General features: G+C 45.4%; 1 protein-coding gene across 1 annotated transcript in view; it reads right to left on the minus strand.

The window, feature by feature from the left end:
• Window positions 1–24,160, minus strand: part of NEFH (neurofilament heavy) — a 35,206-nt gene that overhangs the window by 5,342 nt on the left and 5,704 nt on the right. Inside the window, exons 2-3 of the mRNA XM_033955714.1 lie at window positions 7,337–7,536; window positions 82–206 (exon numbers count right to left, since the gene is read on the minus strand). Coding sequence (XP_033811605.1) covers window positions 82–206; window positions 7,337–7,536 — 325 coding nt within the window. The remainder of the gene's footprint in view (window positions 1–81; window positions 207–7,336; window positions 7,537–24,160) is intronic.

Genomic DNA, 24,160 nt, shown 5'->3' on the forward strand with positions numbered 1-24,160 from the left:
TTTTTTAACCCAGCTGCTACTATATCACTCAGCCTTGCCAGGCCTTTAAAAATCCCTTTTATCGATGTCTATGAACTGTACCTGTAGGCTGCAATTTCGATATCTAGAGCCATTTTCACATTTAGAAGGTCCTGATATTCTCGGAGCTGGGACGCCATTTCCCATTTAGTGTTCCTCAGCTCATTCTCCAGCTGTTGGATGGTTTCCTGTCAAAAAAACAAAAACAGGTTATGGGCTGGAGATCACCAGCTCTTACTGTCGGCAAAAAGAGCAGAATAACCTGCCCGTGAAGCACAACAGACTAAGGTCCCTTTTATGAAGCCGTGTTAGGGGATTTTTTATTGCTGCCTACTGCAACGGCTACCAACGCTCATAGAATTCTTTCATTTTCTTCTTACAGCACAGAGATCAGTGTCGACCATGGGGAGTGGGCAGTCTACAAGACATTAAGAGGGAAATTTATCAAGGAGCACTAACCGATTTAGCCTGTGCCAACGATTAGTGCGAGTTAAACACTAAGGGCCAGATTCACCAACCCGATCCGGGCAGGTCTGATGAATTCAGCAAACTTAAAATGTGCAGATGGGGCGATCGGAGGAACGCCCCCATCTGCCGGCACAGATCGCTTTTCTGCGTTCCCCATGCATGCGCAGACCATCTGTTGATGGTCTGCGCATGCCTGTCAGAACTGCGATTTTTTTTTTTTTTTTAGTGTAAATCATGTTTTATTAATGCACAATCAGCAAATGCACACACACCACCCACCCTGGAACCCCTCCCCAACCCCTATCCAGTACCCCAAAGATAGCAAAGAGAGCAGAGAGACTGCTGAGCAAGCACCAAATAGGACAACCCCACTCCAACCTTAACTTTTATTAGTTTTTATCCCTGCGAGCCTGTGGTTTTAACCCGCTTTAAACCCGCGGGTTAAAACCAGGGGCTCGCAGGGAAGGGCAGGAGAGATTCGGGGAAGAAGGCCAGGAGAAAACTGGGGTGGCGATGTGGCGAGCTGGCAGGCAGGCAGGAGTTTAGGGGAAGAAGAGCAGGAGAAAACTGGGGCGGAGATGCGGCAATTCAGGGCGAGCAGGCAGGAGAGGGTGGCGAGCAGGGCTTCCAGAATCGGAAAGACGTTTTTGACTGGTCCCCAGCAGTCGCTTCTTCAGTTGATCGGCCAGCCCAGCCCAGATGTGAAATTTTGTGTTGTGAATCGCGTCCCTGCCTACTTTGCATGCTGTTTCACCTCATTTGCATGCACGGATTTGAAGCGGATCGCAGGAGGAGGTTAGTGAATGGGGCCCGAGGGAAATCTGGTCGCAAAGGGGTCGCAAACTGATCGGTACACGATCGGTTTGCTTTGTGAATGTAGCCCTAAGACACCCATAGGAATATAATGATAAAGTCAGCAATCTACCTGGTTTTTTTTCAATGGCAATGGGGAAGTGTGTGTTACACACGCAAAATATCTGTCCCATTAAAAAAAAAAAAAAAAAAAAAAGTCCCCCACCACTGATGACGGCCCTCTCCAATGACTCCTGACAAACGCAGCACTGGAAATTTCCCCTCCCCGTGACAGAAAATTGGCAGGAGGGATGCCTACTCCCTCCTGCCATGACGTCACCACCACCCTCCATGAGAAAAAAATTGGCAGAAGGGATGCCCACTCCCTCCTGCCAACGGACCCCCCCCCCCCACCCCGGTACCTTGCTAGACATTGGGAGCTGGAGGGAACCACGTCCTTCCAGCTTCAAGCTCCGCCCATGAAAAAGGAAGGGAGGAAGAGAGCATGTTGGGACATGGGAGGGTGGAAGGAAAGGAGAGAAGGGGCACAAACCTAGGACTAGGATGGAGGGAGGGAAAGATGCTGAGGTAGGGGAGGGAATAGAAAGGGAGAATTGTTGGGCATGAATATGTGAGAGAGAAAAAGATGGTGCATTATGGGGAAAGAAAGGGAGGTAGAGATGCAAGGGGAAGAGAAAGATGAGAGGGAGGCATGTTGGATGTGGTGGAGGGAGGGATGTGGCACGATGCTGGAAGGAAAATGTTGGGCATGGGGTGAAAAATGCTGCATGTGGTCCGGGACTTGAGAGAGGGAGAAATGTTGGATGTGGCAGTAGAGGGAGTGGGAGAGATTCAACCTGGATCTCTCTCTTTCTCCACTCCCTTTGCAGCAAGAGAGGGAATGAGAGTGAGAAGAAGAAATGCTGTGCTGGGGTAGGGAGGGGAAAAAGTGGGCTTTGTGTAGTTTAATTTTGTGGTTACCATTATGTATTGTTAATAAGATTATATTGTGTATATGAAAAATGAATGGAAGAAATTGGATTACAATTATTATGGAGGCGGAGTCGAGGCAGAGCTTTTTGAGCCCTTTCGAACAAAAAGGTGTTCTGCTGTCTATGCGGAAATTTATAAATGGCGCTGGAAAAGATCAGTGTTACGTGCTGTTCTATAAAGGGGGGTGCTCTTGAGAAAATAGCATGGGTTCCCCAGTTGGGCACAGAGACCCATAATTCTAGAACACTGCTTGCAACATTTTGGAATGCCTATGATCTGCCCCCTTTTGGGTTGCGATTGCCGAGATTTGTAGCCAGCCAGGGGCCTGCTCAAATCCTAACTGCTGCCAGTTAACGTCAATAATTGCAATGTCAATAGCTTCCAATTACTGAGATGGTTCACAGCCAAATCCAGGAGTTAACACTTCCTGGAAGGGAGACTCCTGGCTGCGTCTTCTAGAATACTGTCGGTTGCCCATCTATGCTACAACGGGAACTCACGGGGCGGCCATTTTTTGTTGACGGCTCTGCATGGGGCAGGAGCGTAAGAAGATCGCTCCGGCCCCGCGTCACCACTAGACCACCAGGTAATATCTGGAGAGGTCCGGGACGCAGGAGGGAGGCAGGGATGGATCAGAGGCAGCCTTTAAAAATGACTATCGTGTGGGAGGCAAAACTCATGAACAACCGGAGTCATGAGTTCTAAACCTGCGAATACGGAGGAAGTGTAATGTAGTAAAACCATCTTGTAATAGCACTATAATGATCTCAAAGACATCTCTGGGGATGGCATTGTCCCATGATCATCCTTAACACTAGTATGCTGATTCAAAGATCAGGGTTCCCTCCCCAGAAATCTAGATATGCTCTGCGTCAGTACCACTGTGACATCCTGCGAGCCACCCCAGTCTCACATGCTCCTAGGCCCGGCTCTGCAACCTTCTAATCTTAGTCGAGAAGCTCATATCTCTCGCCCTTCCCAGGCTGGGTCAGCTTCTAAATCGCTGCTCTGGTGCTGCAAAAAACACCTCTCGACACGTTAGCAGCTGTACAATGTCTTTTTCTGCTAGTATCAAAGGATCCAAACCGGTGGTCTCAAACTCGCAGCCCGCTGTCCACCTCAGTAGCATGTTCCCTCTGACGCGATCGCGTCAGAGGGAACGTGATACCATGTGGACAGCGGCCTGAGAGGTTCGCTACGGCCGGCCGCGAACCTCAGCAGGCCGCTTTGAACATGAGCGGTAGCGGCTGTTGCGGGAGGATGGGGGGAGGGGAGTCGTCGACGTGCAGGTTGCTGTGGACAGGAGCGGCGGCAGGACCATGAGGCGGGAGTGAGCTGTTCGGCTTCCCCTATCTGGGGAAACCGCCGTGCCGAAAATGGTATTGCAGGAGAGCAATGCGTTGTAAAATTTTATCAGCTGCGTGTGGGGCCGTAGTAAGCGCGGGGCATGCTGCACTCTTGGCGGCCACGGACCTACGGATCATGGAAGCACGCCGATAAGAATGCGCATGCGCCGCCTACGGTTTTATTATATAGATATACTGAATCTAAGAATATCTAATCTAAGAGAAATAGCGAAGGCAAGACCATTTTAGGACATAATTTGAGGTTGAGGGGTGGTAGATTCAGGGGCAATGTTAGGAAATTCTACTTTACGGAGAGGGTGGTGGATGCCTGGAATGCGCTCCCGAGAGAGGTGGTGGAGAGGAAAACGGTGACTGAGTTCAAAGAAGCGTGGGATGAACACAGAAGATTTAGAATCAGAAAATAATATTAAAGATTGAACTAGGCCAGTTACTGGGCAGACTTGTACGGTCTGTGTCTGTGCATGGCCGTTTGGAGGAGGATGGGCAGGGGAGGACTTCAATGGCTGGGAGGGTGTAGATGGGCTGGAGTAAGTCTTAACAGAGATTTCGGCAGTTGGAACCCAAGCACAGTACCGGGTAAAGCTTTGGATTCTCGCCCAGAAATAGCTAAGAAGAAAAAAAATTTAAAAATTTAAATTGAATCAGGTTGGGCAGACTGGATGGACCATTCGGGTCGTTATCTGCCGTCATCTACTATGTTACCAACGAGGAACTCTGTATGACAACAGATTTTTGTTCTGTAGAGATGTAGCCACTGAGATCTTCCCTTAGAGTACATAAACGAAATGAATGAATAATATCATGAGTATTTAGAATATCTACTGTGAGATATTGAGATAGAGCAGAAGATATGTTCCAAAATTTTTTTTCTCAATTTCTCTTCATATATAAATTAATGAGGATCTATATGTGGATTTTTGAATGAGCTTTAACGAGAACCTCATTAAAATTGGACTATAATATTAAGACTGCCTTCAATATATATATGATAGTTAATACAAAATACGGCAGCTAAACTTAACTTTGGAAAGAGAAAGTACGATCATGTCTCCCCTTTATTGAGAAAGCTTCCCTGGCTTCCAGTTTGCTTTAGGATACAATTTAAGTGCATATGTGTCATCTTCAAGTTCCTTTATGGAACATTTGACCCTTCAATTCCTTTATGTTGGAATCCTACCAGATCCTGTTATTCGAGAATTATAACATATAAATTATCGTTTCCCTCTTTTAGAGGACTCAAATCTGCTGGGAAGCTTAGTAAATCTAAGGCATTTAAACTGGTAGAAATTTGGAATAGACTTAATCCTGACTCTTTGAGATTGAGAGATCAGCCACAACAATTCTGGAAAGATTTAAAAGCTTGGCTGTTCCCACAATATCTTAAAGGCTTACCTACTGAAGTATCACATTCTTTCAGTTCTTATTCAATTTTAGATCTTAATCTTAATTATTACATTTTTTTACTGGAAATGATGCATTAATTGCATTCTCTTCTTTTAGGTTTATATTTTATGTTCATTCTGATCTTAATTATTTGTGAACCGAGTCGAGCTCCTTCGGGAGATGACCCGGTATATAAACTGAAGATTAGATTAGATAATTAGATTGTAAGCTTTTTGCGTGTTTAATTATAGCGTGTCTGGTAGCGCTATAGACATAACAGAAGTAGTCTGTGCCTCCTTGGACACAGAAGGAGTTTGCTCAATATTGGGGGTACTCAAGATGGTGTGTGGGATCAAAAAGGAATGGGTAACAGGAAAACCAGAATCCCATAGACTTAAGCACAGAGCACAGGGTAGTTGAGGATCTCAGAAACCAGCTCAAGGTCAAGAGTTTCAATCATTGATCGTCAAAACCTCCCCCTCCTTATTTTCCAACTGTATAGTTATAATCTTAAATGTTTAGTTTTAATATTTCTTTTCTAATAAAATTCTTCCAATGGCGGATCCTTATTCACAGATTTTTTAAAAATCCAAAGCCCCAAATATAAATGACAATTAACATTTTCTCTCTGTACAGTGTGCTTTTATGGTTGGTAGATTATTTTGACTTGGTCATTTTAAAAGTAGCTCGTACACCAAAAAAAGTGGGGGCACCCCTGGTCTAGAATCTAGGCTTCCCTGAGCTTGCATGAGGGTTTCCCCTTATCAGTTTGTGGAAGAGTCAACATCTCTCCTCCTCATTCGCTCATAGAGCCCCCTCAGAAGAGGAGGAGGAAGAAGAAAAAGAAAACATACCCTTCCCCCTCTCCATTTGCGGTTTCAGTAATCGCGATTTCACATATTCGCGATTTTTGGGGCAGGGGGAAAAAAGAAAAAAAACAAAACACAACATCATTAAAGTCTTCCCCCCGGCCTTACCTGGTGGTGTAGCGGGCTTTCAGGGCAGAAGCGATCTTCCTACGCTCCTGCCCCGTGCAGATCACTATTAGGAAATAGCTGTAGGGAGTTCCCGTCATAATCTCGAGAGACTACGGGAACTCACGGCGGCCATTTCCTCATGGCGATCTGCACGGGGCAGGAGCGTAGGAAGATCGCTTCTGCCCCAAAAGCCCGCTAAACCACCAGGTAAGGCCAGGAAGGCGGGAGGGAGGCGGGGGTGGATCAGAGTCGGATATTCACGTTTTTTTGCCATTCGCGGTCCAGCTCTGCCCCTATCCCCCACGAATCTGGAGGGAGAAGTGTAATTACAATGAAAATGAAACCAAACTTCTGATCCAAAGTAGTGTGCAAAGGCTGCTGTAAAACCTACTTGACAATTTCTTTCATGGCTGCACTGCTTCTACCAGCTAGCGGTTCTCCCCGGAGCAGGATTAATTCATCGAGGGCCCCTAGGCACACAAGTCCACTGGACCCCCTGCCCCACCCAAACCCGCCCCCATTTTCTTATTTGCTTCTCTCCTCTTCCGAATCACAGGGCTTTGGAATAATCTTACTGCCCCACTACGGAATCTGGGCTCTTTCCAACTATTCCGAAAGCACCTGAAAACTAGGCTATTCACAAAAATGTAATGCTCTCTTCCCCCCCTATACTCAACCTCCAACCCCATTATGCTGTTCTTCCTATATTAAACTCTTATAAACCGTGCCGAGCTCTATAATTATGGAGAGGATGTGGTATATAAACTTAAGGTTTAGTTTAGTATAAATTATCCTCCACCCAGCATAGAAACAGAAAGAACTTTTCTCAAATAGATGCAAAAAGTGCAAAGCCCGATATGACCCATTTCGCCTTTGCATTGGCTTTCTCAAGGGTTCAATCATGACACTGCATCTGTTTCTAGCTGCGTAACTCCCGATGTGGGCCGGGTGCTCGACCTTGAGGTTTATGCATACATGTTCAAGCTGGTCTCTGAGTTCCTCAACCACCCTGTAATGGTGCTCTATGTGTAAGTCTAAGGGACTCTGTGTTTCCTATGGGTACCCACAGCATCCACCGATCTGGCTCCTATGGCCAATAGTTTTAATTACAGTCCCAATAGATCAGGGGTGAGCAGCTATGGTTCTCGAGGGCCACATCCCAGTTGGGTTTTCAAGATTTCCGCACGAATATGCACGAGCTCTATTTGCATACAATGGAAGCGGTACATGCAAAATCAGTCTCAAGCAAATTCAATGCAGAAATCTTGAACACCTGACTGGGTTATGGCCTTTGAGGACTCTATGAATGCTCGGAGCTTGTGTTTTGGTTGTATCTACCTGATAAGACGCAATATCAATATGATGATGGTCTTCAATGTCCATTCTCTGTCTTTCCAAAGAATCCTTGGTCCCTTTCAAGGTCTCAAGCTCGGTGACTTTAGACTGGAGCTGACGGCGATATTCTAAAACCTCATCCTGAGCCGAGCGGATGGCATCGGTGTTGACTCTAGCTGCTTCGGACAGCTTATCCAATCTCACTGCCATGGTAGATAAAGAGAAAAATAAGGTTTTTGTGGGGTGTTTTTTTTTTTTTTTTAATTCTCTTGAAAACAGTTGGGTTTAGGAGAATAGAAAGAGCAAGCAAGCACATTACAAACACCCGCAATTCATATCAGATAAGATAAGCACAGAAATTAATTCATACCTCATCATAACTGCCACCACCACAGAACGTCACTTGTCCCTCTTAAGTCACACAAAATGGAACCAAGACTTGAAGCCAGGGCATAAAAATGTACAATGCTTTATTAAATGTAACAAATTACACACTGGAACTAGACCCTACACGGACCATGTTTCGGCAAAAGATTGCCTTCTTCAGGGGTCCTGTGGCTGTGTGAAGACGGCCCGTGTAGGGTCTAGGTTCCAGTGTGCATTTTGTTACATTTAATAAAGCATTGTACATTTTTATCCCCGGCTCCAAGTCGTGGTTCCATTTTGTGTGACTTAGGGCACCCCTATTTTGTTGTGGAACCCCGGTCCTTTGCCTCCGACTTCGGGCTCACTTGTGGGACTTTGGGCACCCCTGTTTTGTTGTGGAATCCCGGTCCTTTGCCTCCGACTTCGGGCTCACTTGTGGGACTTTGGGCACCCCTGTTTTGTTGTGGAACCCCGGTCCTTTGCCTCCGACTTTGGGCTCACTTGTGGGACTTTGGGCACCCCTGTTTTGTTGTGGAACCCCGGTCCTTTGCCTCCGACTTTGGGCTCACTTGTGGGACTTTGGGCAGCCCTGTTTTGTTGTGGAACCCCGGTCCTTTGCCTCCGACTTCGGGCTCACTTGTGGGACTTTGGGCAGCCCTGTTTTGTTGTGGAACCCCGGTCCTTTGCCTCCGACTTCGGGCTCACTTGTGGGACTTTGGGCACCCCTGTTTTGTTGTGGAACCCCGGTCCTTTGCCTCTGACTTTGGGCTCACTTGTGAAACTTTGGGCACCCCTGTTTTGTTGTGGAACCCCAGTCCTTTGTCTCCGACTTCGGGCTCACTTGTGGGACTTTGGGCACCCCTGTTTTGTTGTGGAACCCCGGTCCTTTGCCTCCGACTTTGGGCTCACTTGTGGGACTTTGGGCACCCCTGTTTTGTTGTGGAACCCCGGTCCTTTGCCTCTGACTTTGGGCTCACTTGTGGATTGTGCTACTAGTCATAAGAATTTAAGAACTGCCGCTGCTGGGTCAGACCAGCGGTCCATCGCGCCCAGCAGTCTGCTCACACGGCGGCCCCCAGGTCAAAGACCTGTGCCCTAACCGAGACCAGCCCTACCTGCGTTCGTTCTGGTTCAGCAAGAATTTGTCCAACCTTGTCTTGAATCCCCGGAGGGTGTTTCCCCCTATAACAGACTCCGGAAGAGCATTCCAGTTTTCCACCACTCTCTGGGTGAAGAAGAACTTCCTTACGTTTGTACGGAATCTATCCCCTTTTAACTTTAGAGAGTGCCCTCTCGTTCTCCCTACCTTGGAGAGGGTGAACAACTGGCCTTATCTACTTTGTCTTGAATCCCTGGAGGGTGTTTTCCCCTATGACAGACTCCGGAAGAGCGTTCCAGTTTTCTACCACTCTCTGGGTGAAGAAGAACTTCCTTACGTTTGTACGGAATCTGTCCCCTTTCAACTTCAGAGAGTTCCCTCTCGTTCTCCCTACCTTGGAGAGGGTGAACAGTCTGTCTTTATCTACTGAATCTAGTCCCTTCATTATCTTGAATGTTTCGATCATGTCCCCTCTCAATCTCCTCTTTTCAAGGGAGAATAGGCCCAGCTTCTCTAATCTCTCACTGAACGGCAGCTCCTCCAACCCCTTAACCATTTTAGTTGCTCTTCTCTGGACCCTTTCGAGTAGTGCCATGTCCTTCTTCATGTACGGCGATCCATGTCTCCTAAAGCCTAGACTGGTGTTTTCTAGTCAAACAAGCTTATTTTAAGTTATACGTTAATTATTTAGCTTTGGAATATGGACAGACACTGCAAGAGCCCCAGAATCCAGCTTCTACTGCACTGTACATCACGCAGTGATTTCATGGCCTATTTCAAACTCCTGATTTCTCAACTATAAAGCGAATCCTCATATAAAGAGACACGTCAGCCACCGTTTCTTGTTATAAAGGCCTAGGTAGGTTGCAATCACACAGTTTACTGCAATCAGGAGAGGGCTCAGAGATGGAGAAGCAGAAAACGCAGGTCAAGAGAGTATTCACAGAGCAATGTCAAACCTGGCGCTAAGCTGTTTAGATTTGTGGCAAAGGAGAAGAGCCATATAACGTCTACCCATTTTCTTCTCCTGGCACAGTCCTGCGGGGCTTTTCCTTTTCTTCAACCAAATTACGCAGATGCCAGAAGTGGTCGGTATTGTTCATAGATCAAAAATTTTCACGTTTACTATAGCTATATTCTCTGCCTTATTTCTATCTCTTCTTTTTACAAATTATTAAATATTCTCTCTTATTTATTTCTTTTTTTTTGAATTATAAGTGATTAAATAATTGAATCGATCTTTGCGATTGTTCTTTTGATGGGCACTTTACGTGATTTTCTGGTGATTATATGTTAATGATTGTTTGATTTTATTTGTATTATTTGTGTAACGATATGTAAACCATTTAAGCCTAAATGGCATATAAATTTTTAAAATAAAATAAATATGTACCTCCTGTTAATATTTCAGCAGCAGGCAAGAACATTTATCATTATAATAACTGCCTCGGCATTTGTTCGATAACTTCACTTCTACCTTAGATACATATCGCCTCATCCAAACCAGGCATAGAAAAACACACCCCATTCACTTACCCCCCAATCAAAGAAGTAAAACGGAAACAACTATACAATGGACTACTGGCCACTCAGGCAGCGAAGATAGACAACCAAGTCTCCAACCTATTGACAACAACCCCAGACTACAAGATGTTCAGAAAGGAAATAAAAACTATACTCTTAATAAAGCTTAATACCATGATAAAGCTTAACCTCTCTCTTACCATCCCCTCCCTAACCCCAGATCCTACTTTTCCCTCTCTTGGAAACCTTCTCTGATCTAACGTTGTAACCCTACTTCCATAACTCTTTTTGTAATCCGCTTTGAACCGAAAGGTAATGGCGGAATAGAAATCTGTAATGTAATATCGCGTGCAGAAAAACGAGTAAAAAGCCACTTATCTCGTGCTTCGTGACTTTAATCCTACTGTGTGTATTACCAGAACTGCCCCGAAACTGCTTAATGCTCACTTAGGCATCCGAGTAATTTGGTTGACCTTTTGAGGATCTTGTGTTGGTTGACACATTTTCCACAGAAATTTTCCTTTACTGCCCCACCAGTCCTCGGTGCTTATCCCAAGCTTTCTTGAATTCTGATGTTTCTTTTGCTCCCATGTCCTTTATTCAGAGATGCCTATCCATTTATCTTCTTTTCTTGTGAAGAATTTGTTTTCTAGGTCATTCCTGACTCTACCCCCCCTCCTTTGCCGGGGACTCTCTTGAATTCTAGAACTTTCCACTGAACAAATGCTTAACTCTTGTGATTTATTTCTATGACTAGTATCTGAATATCTAACTCTGCATCTCCTTTATGGTATACACATATAGGTCCTTAAATTTCTCCTTTCTTTAGGTCTATGTCTCATCTGCATTTGCCTCCTTGGCTGCCTATTAAAATGTTTAATAGTATTGTTCTTTCATGTAATAAATGGGATGGTACCCTCTGTCTATGCGATATATCACAATACCAATTACCAGTCAAATTCCTTCTTATTAAGGTACTGGATTTTCAGAGTTTCAAGTTTCAAGTTTTATTTAAATGTGATAAATCGCTTATTACATACTAACCGAGTAACAGTAAAATATAAAATAGGCTAAGAATTTAATGTACAGCATTAAAATAGGTTAAAACGGACTAACAGACGGACAGACTTGGATACATAAGGAAAAAAAAGAAAGGGAGATAGTTACAAAATTAATATTTTTCATAATTAAAAAGAAAGAAAGAAGCCAAATAAGGAGTGAACATGAGGAGCAGTGTTAGGTATGTTAGAAATAGATCATTTAAAGATTAAATACGTCTCTAAAAAGAAAAGATTTCAAATTATTTTTAAATATGTTGAGATCTTTGTCTTCTCTTACATATAGAGGTAGGGGCGTTCCAGGTTTGGGGGCCCATTACTGAATATATATCATGACGTCTGGTTCCAATAATTTTCAAAGAAGGAACCGTTAACAGCCTCTGAGCTGTGGATCGGAGAGAATGTGTCGTATTATATGGGATAAGCAAACGATTTATAAATTGAGGTTCATTAGATGCTCCGACTCATTCAAGAGGAAACATTTTTCACCTTTTATCGTCGTCAGTCCATATTTTTCTCCCTCCCCCCTTTTATCAAGCATCGCTAGAGATTTTTAATGCAGGCCAGTGAAGTAAGTGCTCTGACGGTCTAGAAGTTTACTGAGCCAGCTCATGCTAAAAACCTAGCACAGCTTGATGAAACTTTTTTTTTTCTTATCCTTTATTTTCCTAAATTCCTTCTTTTTCCCTACATATCTTAACGTTCTTTGCTTTAACATATCTTTCCAATTTTATTCACATGTTTATTTTATCTTGATGTATTTATTAGAATTGTATGTATTGCTTTCCTGTTAGCTGCTTAGAACCTTCCTGGTATGGCGGTATATATATATATATATATATATATATATTTTTTTTTTTTTTTTAAAGAGACCAATGTTTTCCACCTCTCAATGCTTATTGCTTAGTTGTTCCTGCACTTAAATAGTTTAAAGTTAACTTAGCTTTCATCATCAGGAAGTCTTGTTAAAAAATATAAAAGGAAAACATAAAAGAAATTTAAGAAAATAAAAGATAAAAATGAAAAAAAAAATCATAAATATAAACTGATGAAAATAAAAGGGGAAAAAAGTTTCCACTTCAACGAATCAGAGAATCGCCCCTGAAGCTCTAGTGCCTTAATATAATAGGTAGCTCGGGTGCTCGTCTCAAGGGCTTCAAGGTAAGGTAACCTTATTCGCTGATGACGCCAAACTATGCAATATCGTAAACGGCTATAATCTACAGGATACTATGGAACAGGACCTCCATACTTTAGAAAGTTGGTCCTCTATCTGGCTGCTGGGCTTCAACGCCAAGAAATGTAAGGTCATGCATCTCGGAAATGGAAATCCATGCAGAACTTACACCTTGAATGGAGAAACTTTGACCAAGACTATGGCAGAACGAGACTTGGGAGTGGTCATCAGTGCAGACATGAAGACTGCCACTCAAGTGGAGAAGGCTTCATCTAAGGCACGGCAGATGATGGGTTGTATCAAGAGAAGTTTCGTCAACAGGAAGCCTGAGGTCATGATGCCATTATACAGAGCCATGGTGAGACCTCATCTAGAATATTGTGTGCAATTCTGGAGACCACATTACCGTAAAGATGTGCACAGAATTGAGTCGGTTCAGCGGATGGCCACCAGGATGGTCTCGGGGCTAAAGGGTCTCTCGTACGAAGAAAGACTGAACAAATTGCAGCTCTATACTCTCGAGGAGCGTAGGGAGAGGGGAGACATGATTGAGACATTTAAGTACATCACAGGATGGGTCAAGGTGGAAGATGATATCTTCCTTCTCAAAGGACCCTTGAACACAAGAGGACATCCGCTCAAACTCAGGGGAGGGAAGTTTCGTGGAGACGTCAGGAAGTACTTCTTCACGGAACGAGTGATAGAGCATTGGAACAAGCTTCCAGTACAGGTGATCGAGGCCCGCAGTATCCCAGACTTCAAGAATAAATGGGATACCTATGTGGGATCACTGCAAGGGTCATACCAATGAATAGGGTCGCTAGGACATAGACTTAATAGAGCAGGTCAATAGAGTTAAGGGGGCCAGTAGACTTAAAAGGGTGGGTCAATGGTATGGGCAGACTTGTTGGGCTGTAGCCCTTATCTGCCGTCATCTTTCTATGTTTCTATGAACCTAACACGGAGCTGGGAAGCTCGCACGGTTGCCCATCGCAGTCGTGGGGCCGGCTGGGGCAGTTAGGAGGCAAGGGATAGGCTGGCGGGTCTTTCCCACCGTGGGGAATACCTGCCATTGGCGGGCTGTGGCTGAGGAGAGCGTCGGGGAGGGGTTTAAAAGTTGGGGCTTGGGAAGACTCAGGGCTTACCTGGTCCTCCAAGGTGGTTTTTCCTGCCCACCCTTGGGGTCACGGATAGCAGGGCTGGGTAGTGGTGACTTGGGATGCGGTATCCCAAGCTACTGGCTGCTGGGCTCATCAGGGGATGAGCTGGGCTCATCAGGGGATGAGCGGTGGACTGGCTGGGAGCCGTGCCTGGTGGGTCAGGTGACCCTGGAGAATGGGGCATGTGGGGGACATGCCACCCCTCAGATCCTTGCATAATGGGGTCGGGGGCCATAACTTTCTTTAAGGTAGCTCGGGAATTTTGTTATGATGTTATTATGCTGTTATATATTTAATGTGTAATTTACAATAAACAGGGCTGCGGGTAATTTTCACCATAACTATAGTTTGTGTATTTTGTGTAGAGCATAAGGGGTGGTGGGGCACAGGTTAATGGTGGTATTCAGGGAGCGGGACTATCCAGGTTCCACTGTTAGGGAATCTGTGGAATATTGTGATATGTGGAGAGGCATTTTCAATATGACATCTAAATCCAAGTTTAGACGTTTTGTGGAAGACGCACAAAAATCCAGTAGCGAGCATGTCCATTTTCAAAACTGAAAAAAGTCTGTGTTGTTTTTTGAAAATGTGCTCTGGGTCTAAGAACATAAGAAAAGCTTTACTGGGTCAGACCAAAGGTCCAATCAAGCCCAGTAGCCCGTTCTCACGGTGGCCAATCCAGGTCACTAGTACCTGGCAAAAACCTAAAATAGCAACTTTTCAGCATCTCAAAGAATAGCAAAATTCCGGAACCCCAATGAGAGCAACATTCCAGAGCTGAGATTGTGATGTCATAATGCCTCAGAGCCAACCTCATCCGTGACGTCACAGTAGCTTGATTGCCCTATACTTGACTCATGTAAGAACATAAGAAAAGCTTTACTGGGTCAGACCAATGGTCCCATCAAGCCCAGTAGCACGTCCTTACGGTGGTCAATCCAGGTCACTAGTACCTGGCAAAAACCCAAAGAGTAGCAACATTCCATGCTACCGATCCAGGGCAAGCAGTGGCTTCCCCCATGTCTTACTAACAGACTATGGACTTTTGCTCCCCTTTTTGAACCATTAAAAAAACAAAAACTCACATACATCCAAATGAAAGACACACAAAACAAGCAACTGGGATGTAGGAAGGGCCAATATTTTAGTAGACTGATCACACAGACATGCTAGAGAACAGTGAACATAAGAATTGCTACTGCTGTGTCAGACCAGTGGTCCATCGTGCCCAGCAGTCCGCTCACATGGTGGCCCTCTGGTCAACGACCAGCCCCACCTGCGTACATTCCGGTTCAGCAGGAACTTTTTGTCTAACTTTGTCTTGAATCCCTGGAGGGTGTTTTCCCCTATTTGAATCCCTGGAGGGTGTTTTCCCCTCTGACAGCCTCCGGAAGAGCGTTCCAATTTTCTACCACTCTCTGGGTGAAGAAGAACTTCCTTACGTTCATATGGAATCTATCCCCTTTCAACTTTAGAGAGTTTCTTCTCGTTCTCCCTACCTTGGAGAGGATGAACAACCTATCCTTATCTACTAAGTCTATTCCCTTCATTATCTTGACTGTTTCGATCATGTCCCCTCTCAATCTCCTCTTTTCAAGGGAGAAGAGGCCCAGTTTCTCTAACCTCTCACTGTCTGGCAACTCCTCCAGCCCCTTAACCCGGATAGTCCTCTAAAGGAGCACATGTCTGGGCTTTCCTGGACATCTAGTAACCCTACCTAGAGGTAGGTGCTATTTAGGCATTTCAAAAAAAACCCATTAATTGACAGGCAGGTGTTCCTTATAGAATAACACACAGAATATGCAGGTCATGGGTTTGTCCAATGGAATACCTTGCTTGGTTGCCTTCTGGAGCAGAGCACCCCCCCTCCACAAGGCAGCAAAGGGGGGGGGGGTGGGAGGTGAAGCAAATGTGGGGATGTGGTCTGCCTGCGTGCAGCTGTCAATCCTGGTACTGTAGCAATTGAGGGCAGGAGAAATGGGGACATTATACTGAATTTCACATAAATGTCCCAGGTACACCTCACCATAATAACCCCCTTATGGTGAACCCTCAAAATTCCACCCAAAACCTATTGAACCCAAGTGTAAACCACACCAATAGCCCGGATGTCTGCATGAATCACCTCACATGAAGTATTTGGGAGGAATTTGGAAGGCTCACAGATTCCACCGTATGTATAGTAGTTAGAGTGGAGTGTGGGCCTCAGAGTCCCCATTAGAGAATGACACGGGAACAAATTTGTCCCTGTCCTCGTAGGAACTCAATTTCCCCATCCCGTCCCTACAGGTTTTGTCACTGTCCCATTCCAGTAAGCTCTGCCTTAACTGCACAAGCCTCAAACACTTATGATCTTAAAGTGCCTGAGGCTTGTGCAGATGAGGACGGAGCTTAGGCATTGGTGGAATGAGGCATTATGACATCACAATCTGAGCTCTAGAATGTTGCTACTTAGGATTTCAAAGTGTTTGAGGCTTGTGCAGATGAGGACGGAGCTTAGGCATTGGTGGAATGAGGCATTATGACATCACAATCTGAGCTCTAGAATGTTGCTACTTAGGATTTTAAAGTGTTTGAGGCTTGTGCAGATGAGAACAGAGCTTAGGCATTGGTGGAATGAGGTATTATGACATCACAATCTGAGCTCTAGAATGTTGCCACTTAGGATTTTAAAGGGTTTGAGGCTTGTGTAGATGAGGATGGGGCTTAGGCATTGGTGGAATGAGGCATTATGACATCACAATCTGAGCTCTAGAATGTTGCCACTTAGGATTTTAAAGGGTTTGAGGCTTGTGTAGATGAGGATGGAGCTTAGGCATTGGTGGAATGAGGCATTATGACATCACAATCTGAGCTCTAGAATGTTGCTACTTATGTTTTGAAAGTGTTTGAGGATTGTGCAGGTGAGGACGGAGCTTAGGCATTGGTGGAATGAGGCATTATGACATCACAATCTGAGCTCTAGAATGTTGCTATTTAGGATTTTAAAGGCTTTGAGGCTTGTGCAGATGAGGACGGAGCTTAGGCATTGGTGGAATGAGGCATTATGACATCACAATCTGAGCTCTAGAATGTTGCCACTTAGGATTTTAAAGGGTTTGAGGCTTGTGTAGATGAGGGCGGAGCTTAGGCATTGGTGGAATGAGGCATTATGACATCACAATCTGAGCTCTAGAATGTTGCCACTTAGGATTTGAAAGTGTTTGAGGCTTGTGCAGATGAGGACGGAGCTTAGGCATTGGTGGAATGAGGCATTATGACATCACAATCTGAGCTCTAGAATGTTGCTATTTAGGATTTTAAAGGCTTTGAGGCTTGTGCAGATGAGGACGGAGCTTAGGCATTGGTGGAATGAGGCATTATGACATCACAATCTGAGCTCTAGAATGTTGCTATTTAGGATTTTAAAGGCTTTGAGGCTTGTGCAGATGAGGACGGAGCTTAGGCATTGGTGGAATGAGGCATTATGACATCACAATCTGAGCTCTAGAATGTTGCTATTTAGGATTTTAAAGGCTTTGAGGCTTGTGCAGATGAGGGCGGAGCTTAGGCATTGGTGGAATGAGGCATTATGACATCACAATCTGAGCTCTAGAATGTTGCTACTTAGGATTTGAAAGTGTTTGAGGCTTGTGCATGTGAGGATGGAGCTGGCAAGAATGGGGCAGGGACAGGAAAATGAGTTCCCATGGAGATGGGGGAAAAAAAAATCGGTCCCCGTGTCATTCTCTAATCCCCATCTCTGTCTGTCAGGATACTCCAGGGACCTGTTTGCTGTTCTACTAAGACTAACCAGGTATGTATTATTCCATTTACATCTTTGGGGGATGGGAGGGGTCAGTCAGGGGCGTAGTTATGGGTGGGACTGGGCAGGCCCTATCCGCCCAATCTTGGCTCAGGCCCATCCTGTCTCTCCCATAGCAACACGGCACGCACGTGGATAATAAGAGCCCGGCCCTTGTCCGTGCAGTGCAGGCCATGGAAGAGCTCCTTGTAGCACCTCAGGCACTGTGTCGAGAGCGAGGCTGCAGCGGCAGTCCCACGCACAGCAGCACCGCGCCTCCATGCAGCCAAGAGCTCCACCTCCAGGGAAGGGCGTCTCCCACCTGCCGCAGCCGCAGTCCCAGCTCCAGAGATGCGGGGCAAGCAGGGTTCAATGGTGCGCTTTGTGAGGGGTGGGAAGGAAGGAAAGAGAGGTGCCCACTTTGGGTTCAGGCCTGCCCAAAATTGGCTGTCTGGCTATGCCACTGGGGTCAGTGATGTCTGGGGGAGTGTGGGGGATCATGCTTACATCCCTGCAGTGGTCACCTGGTCATTTTTTGGGGCACCTTTTTGGTATTTAAACTTGTTCGATTATAGCAGAAAAATGTCCAAGTCATAAGGCCAAATCTCGCCTCCAACACTCCCCCTTGAGATTTAGATGGGCCGCAGCTGAACAGCATAGATATCCGTCTAGGTTTTGAAAATCTTGTATTGGTGAGAAAACCTGCATCTGCCCCTTATGCTACTTTTGGAAAGTTTTTCTCTTTTGAAAATGAGCCCCATAGTATAATATATATTTTAAATTGTTTATATACCACTTATATCCTAGTGGTTTGATGTTCAGGTACATATTTCCCTATCTGATCCCAGTGGGCTCAAACTCTTACCCAGGGTCACAAGGAGCAGCGAGGGATTTGAACTCACAACCTGCGCCCCACACTCCCAATTGTATTGTATCGACATTATGAGCATTATCTCTCTTATTTGAATGTTCTGATGCGGGTTCTCTTAGGCTTCCGTGGCCGACATCATGCTTGTTGCAGTTTTCTGGGTCTTGCCATGTCTGGTCAGGTAGAAGTGATGTTTCAGCCATCCTGCTGCGGCTTTCTTCAGGGTATACTGTGAGGTCTGCAGTTTGTCTTTATATATGGCAGGTCTTCAAACCTGATCGGTTTGGACTTCAGAAGAATGAGGCAAAATTTGTGACCACCAGACTTTCCCACTAAAATTCAAACTGGTGACTAATGGACTTTCCAGCCTCATTCATCTCAAGCCCCGGCCAATCGGGTTTGATGACCCACCATATATAAAGACAAACTACATCCATACCCTCATCACCTGTCAAGTAGACTACTGCAACCTGCTTCTCACTGGCCTTCCGCTAAACCATCTCTCTCCCCTTCAATCTGTTCAGAACTCTGCCGAAAGCCTCCTATCCAGTCAATGCCACTAGGCCTACATTACCCCTTTCCTGAAGTCACTTCATTGGCTCCCTGTCTCTTTCCGCATACACTTCGGACTCCTTTTATTGACCTACAAGTGTGTATACACTCCGTAACTCATCAGTATCACTCCCTTCAGCGCTCCACTCTTCAGATAAATCTGTCTTATCTGTACCCTTAAACATAAGAATTGCCACTGCTGGGTCAGACCAGTGGTCCATCGTGGCTGGCAGTCTGCTCCAGCGGCGGCCCCCAGGTCAAAGACCAGCGCCCTGAGACTAGCCTTACCTGCGTAATTTCTGGTTCAGCAGGAACTTGTCCAACTTTGTTTTGAATCCCTGGAGGGTGTTTCCCCCTATAACAACCTCCAGAAGAGCGTTCCAGTTTTCAACCACTCTCTGGGTGAAGAACTTCCTTACGTTCGTACAGAATCTATCCCCTTTCAACTTTAGACAGTGCCCTTTCGTTCGCCCTACCTTGGAGAGGGTGAACAACCTGTCCTTATCTACCAAGTCTATTCCCTTCAGTACCTTCTCTCCTTCTCCCTTGCTGCATTGTATGCCTGGAACAAACTGCCTGACTTGATACATCGGGCTCCGTCTCTGGCAGTCTCCAAATCCAGACTCTGAAGACGCTTTCAATTCCAAGCGCCAACCCACCTTCTAAGCACCAATCTCTGCCTTATCATTCCCGCTGCGATTCCCCCACCTGAGCTCTTTGTATGGATGCACCTCCTTGTCCGGTTTCTCTGTGTTGACTAGACGATAAGCTCTTTGGAGCAGGGACTGTCTCTTCTGTGTTTTGATCTACGGCGCTGCGTCAGTCTAATAGCACCCTAGAAATGATTAGCAGCAAATTGGGTAAGTTTTATGTCACGCTGTACCTGCCGCCTCGGGATAATGCGAGGTTTTGCATGACTTTGAAAGCTCCCCTTGACCTCTCTCTAGGTTAGAGTAAAGGACAATACTGTACTTGACGTGGAATGCAATGTTGAAAACCGCTGAGAGAAGAGAAGCCTGGATGAGCAAGTGTCCATTTTTTTTTTTTTTGTAAACTAATAAATCAAAGGGAACTTCACCGCTGCAAATTGTCTGCATAAAAAAAAAAAAATATCAGTAAAAGGAATAATATATGGAACTATTTATTAGCAGGGGACATGATCGAAACATTCAAAATACTGAAAGGAATAGACTTAGTAGATAAAGACAGATTGTTCACCCTCTCCAAGGTTGGGAGAACGAGAGGGAACTCTCTAAAGTTGAAAGGGGATAAATTCCGTACGAACGTAAGGAAGTTCTTCTTCACCCAGAGAGTGAAGCCTCTTCTGGAGGCTGTTATAGGGGAAAACACCCTCCAGGGATTCAAATAGGAGAAAACACCCTCCAGGGATTCAAGACCAAGTTAGACAAGGGCTGGAGGAGTTGCCATACAGTGAGAGATTAGAGAAACTGGGCCTCTTCTCCCTCGAACAGAGGAGATTGAGAGGGGACATGATTGAAACATTCAAGGTACTGAAGGGAATAGACTTATTAGATAAGGACAGACTGTTCACACTCTCCAAGGTAGGGAGAACGAGAGGGCACTCTCTAAAGTTGAAAGGGGATAGATTCCGTACAAACGTAAGGAAGTTCTTCTTCAGCCAGAGAGTGGTAGAAAACTGGAACGCTCTTCTGGAGGTTGTTATAGGGGGAAACACCCTCCAGGGATTCAAATAGGGGAAAACACCCTCCAGGGATTCAAGACAAAGTAGATAAAGGCAGGTTGTTCACCCTCTCCAAGGTAGAGAGAACGAGAGGGCACTCTCTAAAGTTGAAAGGGGATAGATTCCGTACGAACGTAAGGAAGTTCTTCTTAATCCAGAGTGGTAGAAAACTGGAACGCTCTTCCGGAGGCTGTTATAGGGGAAAACACCCTCCAGGGATTCAAGACAAAGTAGATAAAGGCAGGTTGTTCACCCTCTCCAAGGTAGAGAGAACGAGAGGGCACTCTCTAAAGTTGAAAGGGGATAGATTCCATACGAACGTAAGGAAGTTCTTCTTCATCCAGAGTGGTAGAAAACTGGAACGCTCTTCTGGAGGTTGTTATAGGGGGAAACACCCTCCAGGGATTCAAATAGGGGGAAACACCCTCCAGGGATTCAAATAGGGGAAAACACCCTCCAGGGATTCAAGACAAAGTTAGACAACTTCCTGCTGAACCAGAATGTACGCAGGTAAGGCTAGTCTCAGCTAGGGCGCTGGTCTATGACCAAAGGGCCGCCACGTGAGCGGACTGCTGGGCACAATGGACCACTAGTCTGATCCAGCAGCTGCAATTCTTATGTTCTTATAAGCAGCAGATATATTATAAACAGGTTTGGCTCTAAAATTATTTTAAGCAAACGTTTTGCCGTAGCCATCTGCTGTTCTGTTTTGGGGCAACCGACTATGCGCCTGGCTTTGCTGCACACACCGTAACTTAAGACCTGGTCATCGGATCTTTTTCAACTGCACCTATACCAGGGGTGTCAAAGTCCCTCCCGGAAGGCTGCAATCCAGTCTGGTTTTCAGAATTTCCCCAATGAATATGCATGAGATCTATTAGCATACGATGAAAGCAGTGCATGCAAATAGATCTCATGCATATTAATTGGGGAAATCCTGAAAACACAACTGGATTGCGGCCCTCCAGGAGGGACTTTGACACCCCCGACCTATACGCAGTAATGTAACGAGGGTGAGAGGCTGCGGGGGCAGCCCTCCCCACCCTCTTCTCTCCCCCACCCCCCATCTGCTGCTCGCCCCAGCGTCAGCTCTTCCTCTGTGGTCACTTCCAACGCACAGTCAACATGGATTCACCAAGGGTAGGTCCTGCCAATCCAATCTCATCAGCTTCTTTGACTGGGTAACAAAACAGTTAGACTTGGGAGAATCCGTGGATGTCGTATACCTAGACTTCAGCAAAGCTTTCGATAGTGTCCCGCTTCGCAGGCTGTTGAGCAAGATGAAATCAATGGGGCTGGGAGAAACACTAACTACATGGGTCAACGACTGGCTGAGTGGCAGACTTCAGAAGGTGGTAGTTAACGGTACCCTCTCTAAAACATCGGAGGTGACCAGTGGAGTACCGCAGGGCTCAGTCTTGGGCCCGCTCCTTTTCAACATATTCATAGGGGACCTAACTCAGGGGCTTCAAGGTAAGATAACGTTATTCGCTGATGACGCCAAACTATGCAATATAGTGAGAGACGGCAATTCACCCGATAGTATGACGCAGGACCTACATTTGTTGGAGCTTTGGTCCTCGACCTGGCAGCTGGGCTTCAACGCTAAGAAATGCAAGATCATGCACCTCGGCAGCAGAAATCCGTGCAGAACTTACACCTTGAATGGTGAGACCTTAGCTAGAACTTCAACAGAACGAGACTTGGGAGTGATCATCAGCGCAGACATGAAAACTGCTGATCATGTGGAGAAGGCTTCATCTAAGGCAAGACAGTTGTTAGGTTGCATCCGCAGGAGTTTCGTCAGCCGGAAGCCTGAAGTCATAATGCCATTATACAGAACCATGGTGAGGCCTCATTTGGAATACTGTGTGCAATTCCGGAGGCCACACTACCGAAAAGATGTGCTGAGAGTAGAATCGGTGCAACGGATGGCCACCAGGATGGTCTCGGGGCTCAAGGATCTATCGTACGAGGAAAGGCTGAAAAATTTGCGGCTGTACTCACTCGAGGAACGTAGGGAGAGAGGAGACATGATCGAGATGTTTAAGTATATTACCAGCCGTATCGAGATGGAAGAAGAGATTCTCTTTCTCAAAGGACCCTCAGCCACAAGAGGGCATCCGCTCAAACTCAGGGGCGGGAAATTTCATGGCGACACCAGGAAATATTTCTTCACCGAGAGAGTGGTTGATCCTTGGAACGAGCTCCAGTGCAGGTGATCGAGGCAAACAGCGTGCAAGAATTTAAAAGCAAATGGGATGCCCATGTGGGATCCCTTAGGGTTAAGCCAAGGGAACCTGTCACCAGGAGTGGGATCCCTAGGATAGTAGACTTGGGGGTGGGTCAGTAGAGTGGGCAGACCTGATGGGCTATGGCCCTTATCTGCCGTCATCTTCTATGTTTCTATACTATGTCTTTAGTTCAGCCACCCAGCTATTTATCCGAATGATTTTGCACCATCTATGTTTCATTGTATTGTACGAGTAGCATTACGGTAGTTGTATCTATTGCTGGTTTTTACTAAACCGCAGTAGAGATTTTTTACTGCAGGCTGACGAGGTAAACACTCATAGGAATCGAATGAGCATTAGAGCCTTGACCTTGTCAGCCCACGGTAAAACGTTCTACCGTGTTTGTTATTTGAATGTTCCAATGTGTGCTTATTATCTGTATTCTGTTGACACGGTTGGCAACATATCTATGTCATATGATCTTATAGTGTCACCATGGTATCTTCTTATTCTGATGACATTTATCATCATCCGCCTGCTATGCCATAATGTGTTCTGTTGTTCGAATATTTTCTCCTGCTTTAATTGACTGTTGTCTAGGTCTGGATAATTCTTGGTGTACACCACTTTGGGTGATTTGTTGTTTTTCCAAAAAGTCAGTAGATAGAGAGTGTAGCATAGAGGTTAGAGCTACAGTCTTGGCACCCTGAACTTGTGGGTTCAAGCCCTGTGCTGCTCCTTGTGACCCTGGGCAAGTCACATAATCACAGGGAAAAATGCTTAAGTACCTGAATAAATCCATGTAAACTGTTCTAAGCTCCCCTGGGAGAACAGTATAGAACATTGAATAAATAGTGTGAAAAGTGTCAGCCTCTGATAACCAGAGCTGGTATTGTGACATTATAATGCCTCATTCCACCAATAAGAACCAACCTCATCAGAGCTGGTATTGTGACATCATAATGCCTCATTCCACCAATACGAACCAACCTCAATGATGTCACAATGGCTTCATTGTCCTATACTTGGCTCACTTTTACTACATTTTGATTTCTACAGTGGCACAGTGGTTAGAGTTACAGCCTCAACACCCTGAGGTTGTGGGTTCAAACCCCTTGCTGTTCCCTGGGCAAGTCACTTAATCCTCTACTACCCCGGGTACATTAGACAGACTGTGAGCCCACCAGGACAGACAAAAAAATACTTGAGTACCTGAATGCTATAAGCGGTATATAAATATTAAAATAAATAGATTTTTTTTCTGTTATATGATTATTTTATTGCTGTTTAATGTTTGTTTCTA

This window comes from Geotrypetes seraphini, chromosome 8, assembly GCF_902459505.1.
Source record: "Geotrypetes seraphini chromosome 8, aGeoSer1.1, whole genome shotgun sequence".
Taxonomy (NCBI): Eukaryota; Metazoa; Chordata; class Amphibia; order Gymnophiona; family Dermophiidae; genus Geotrypetes; species Geotrypetes seraphini.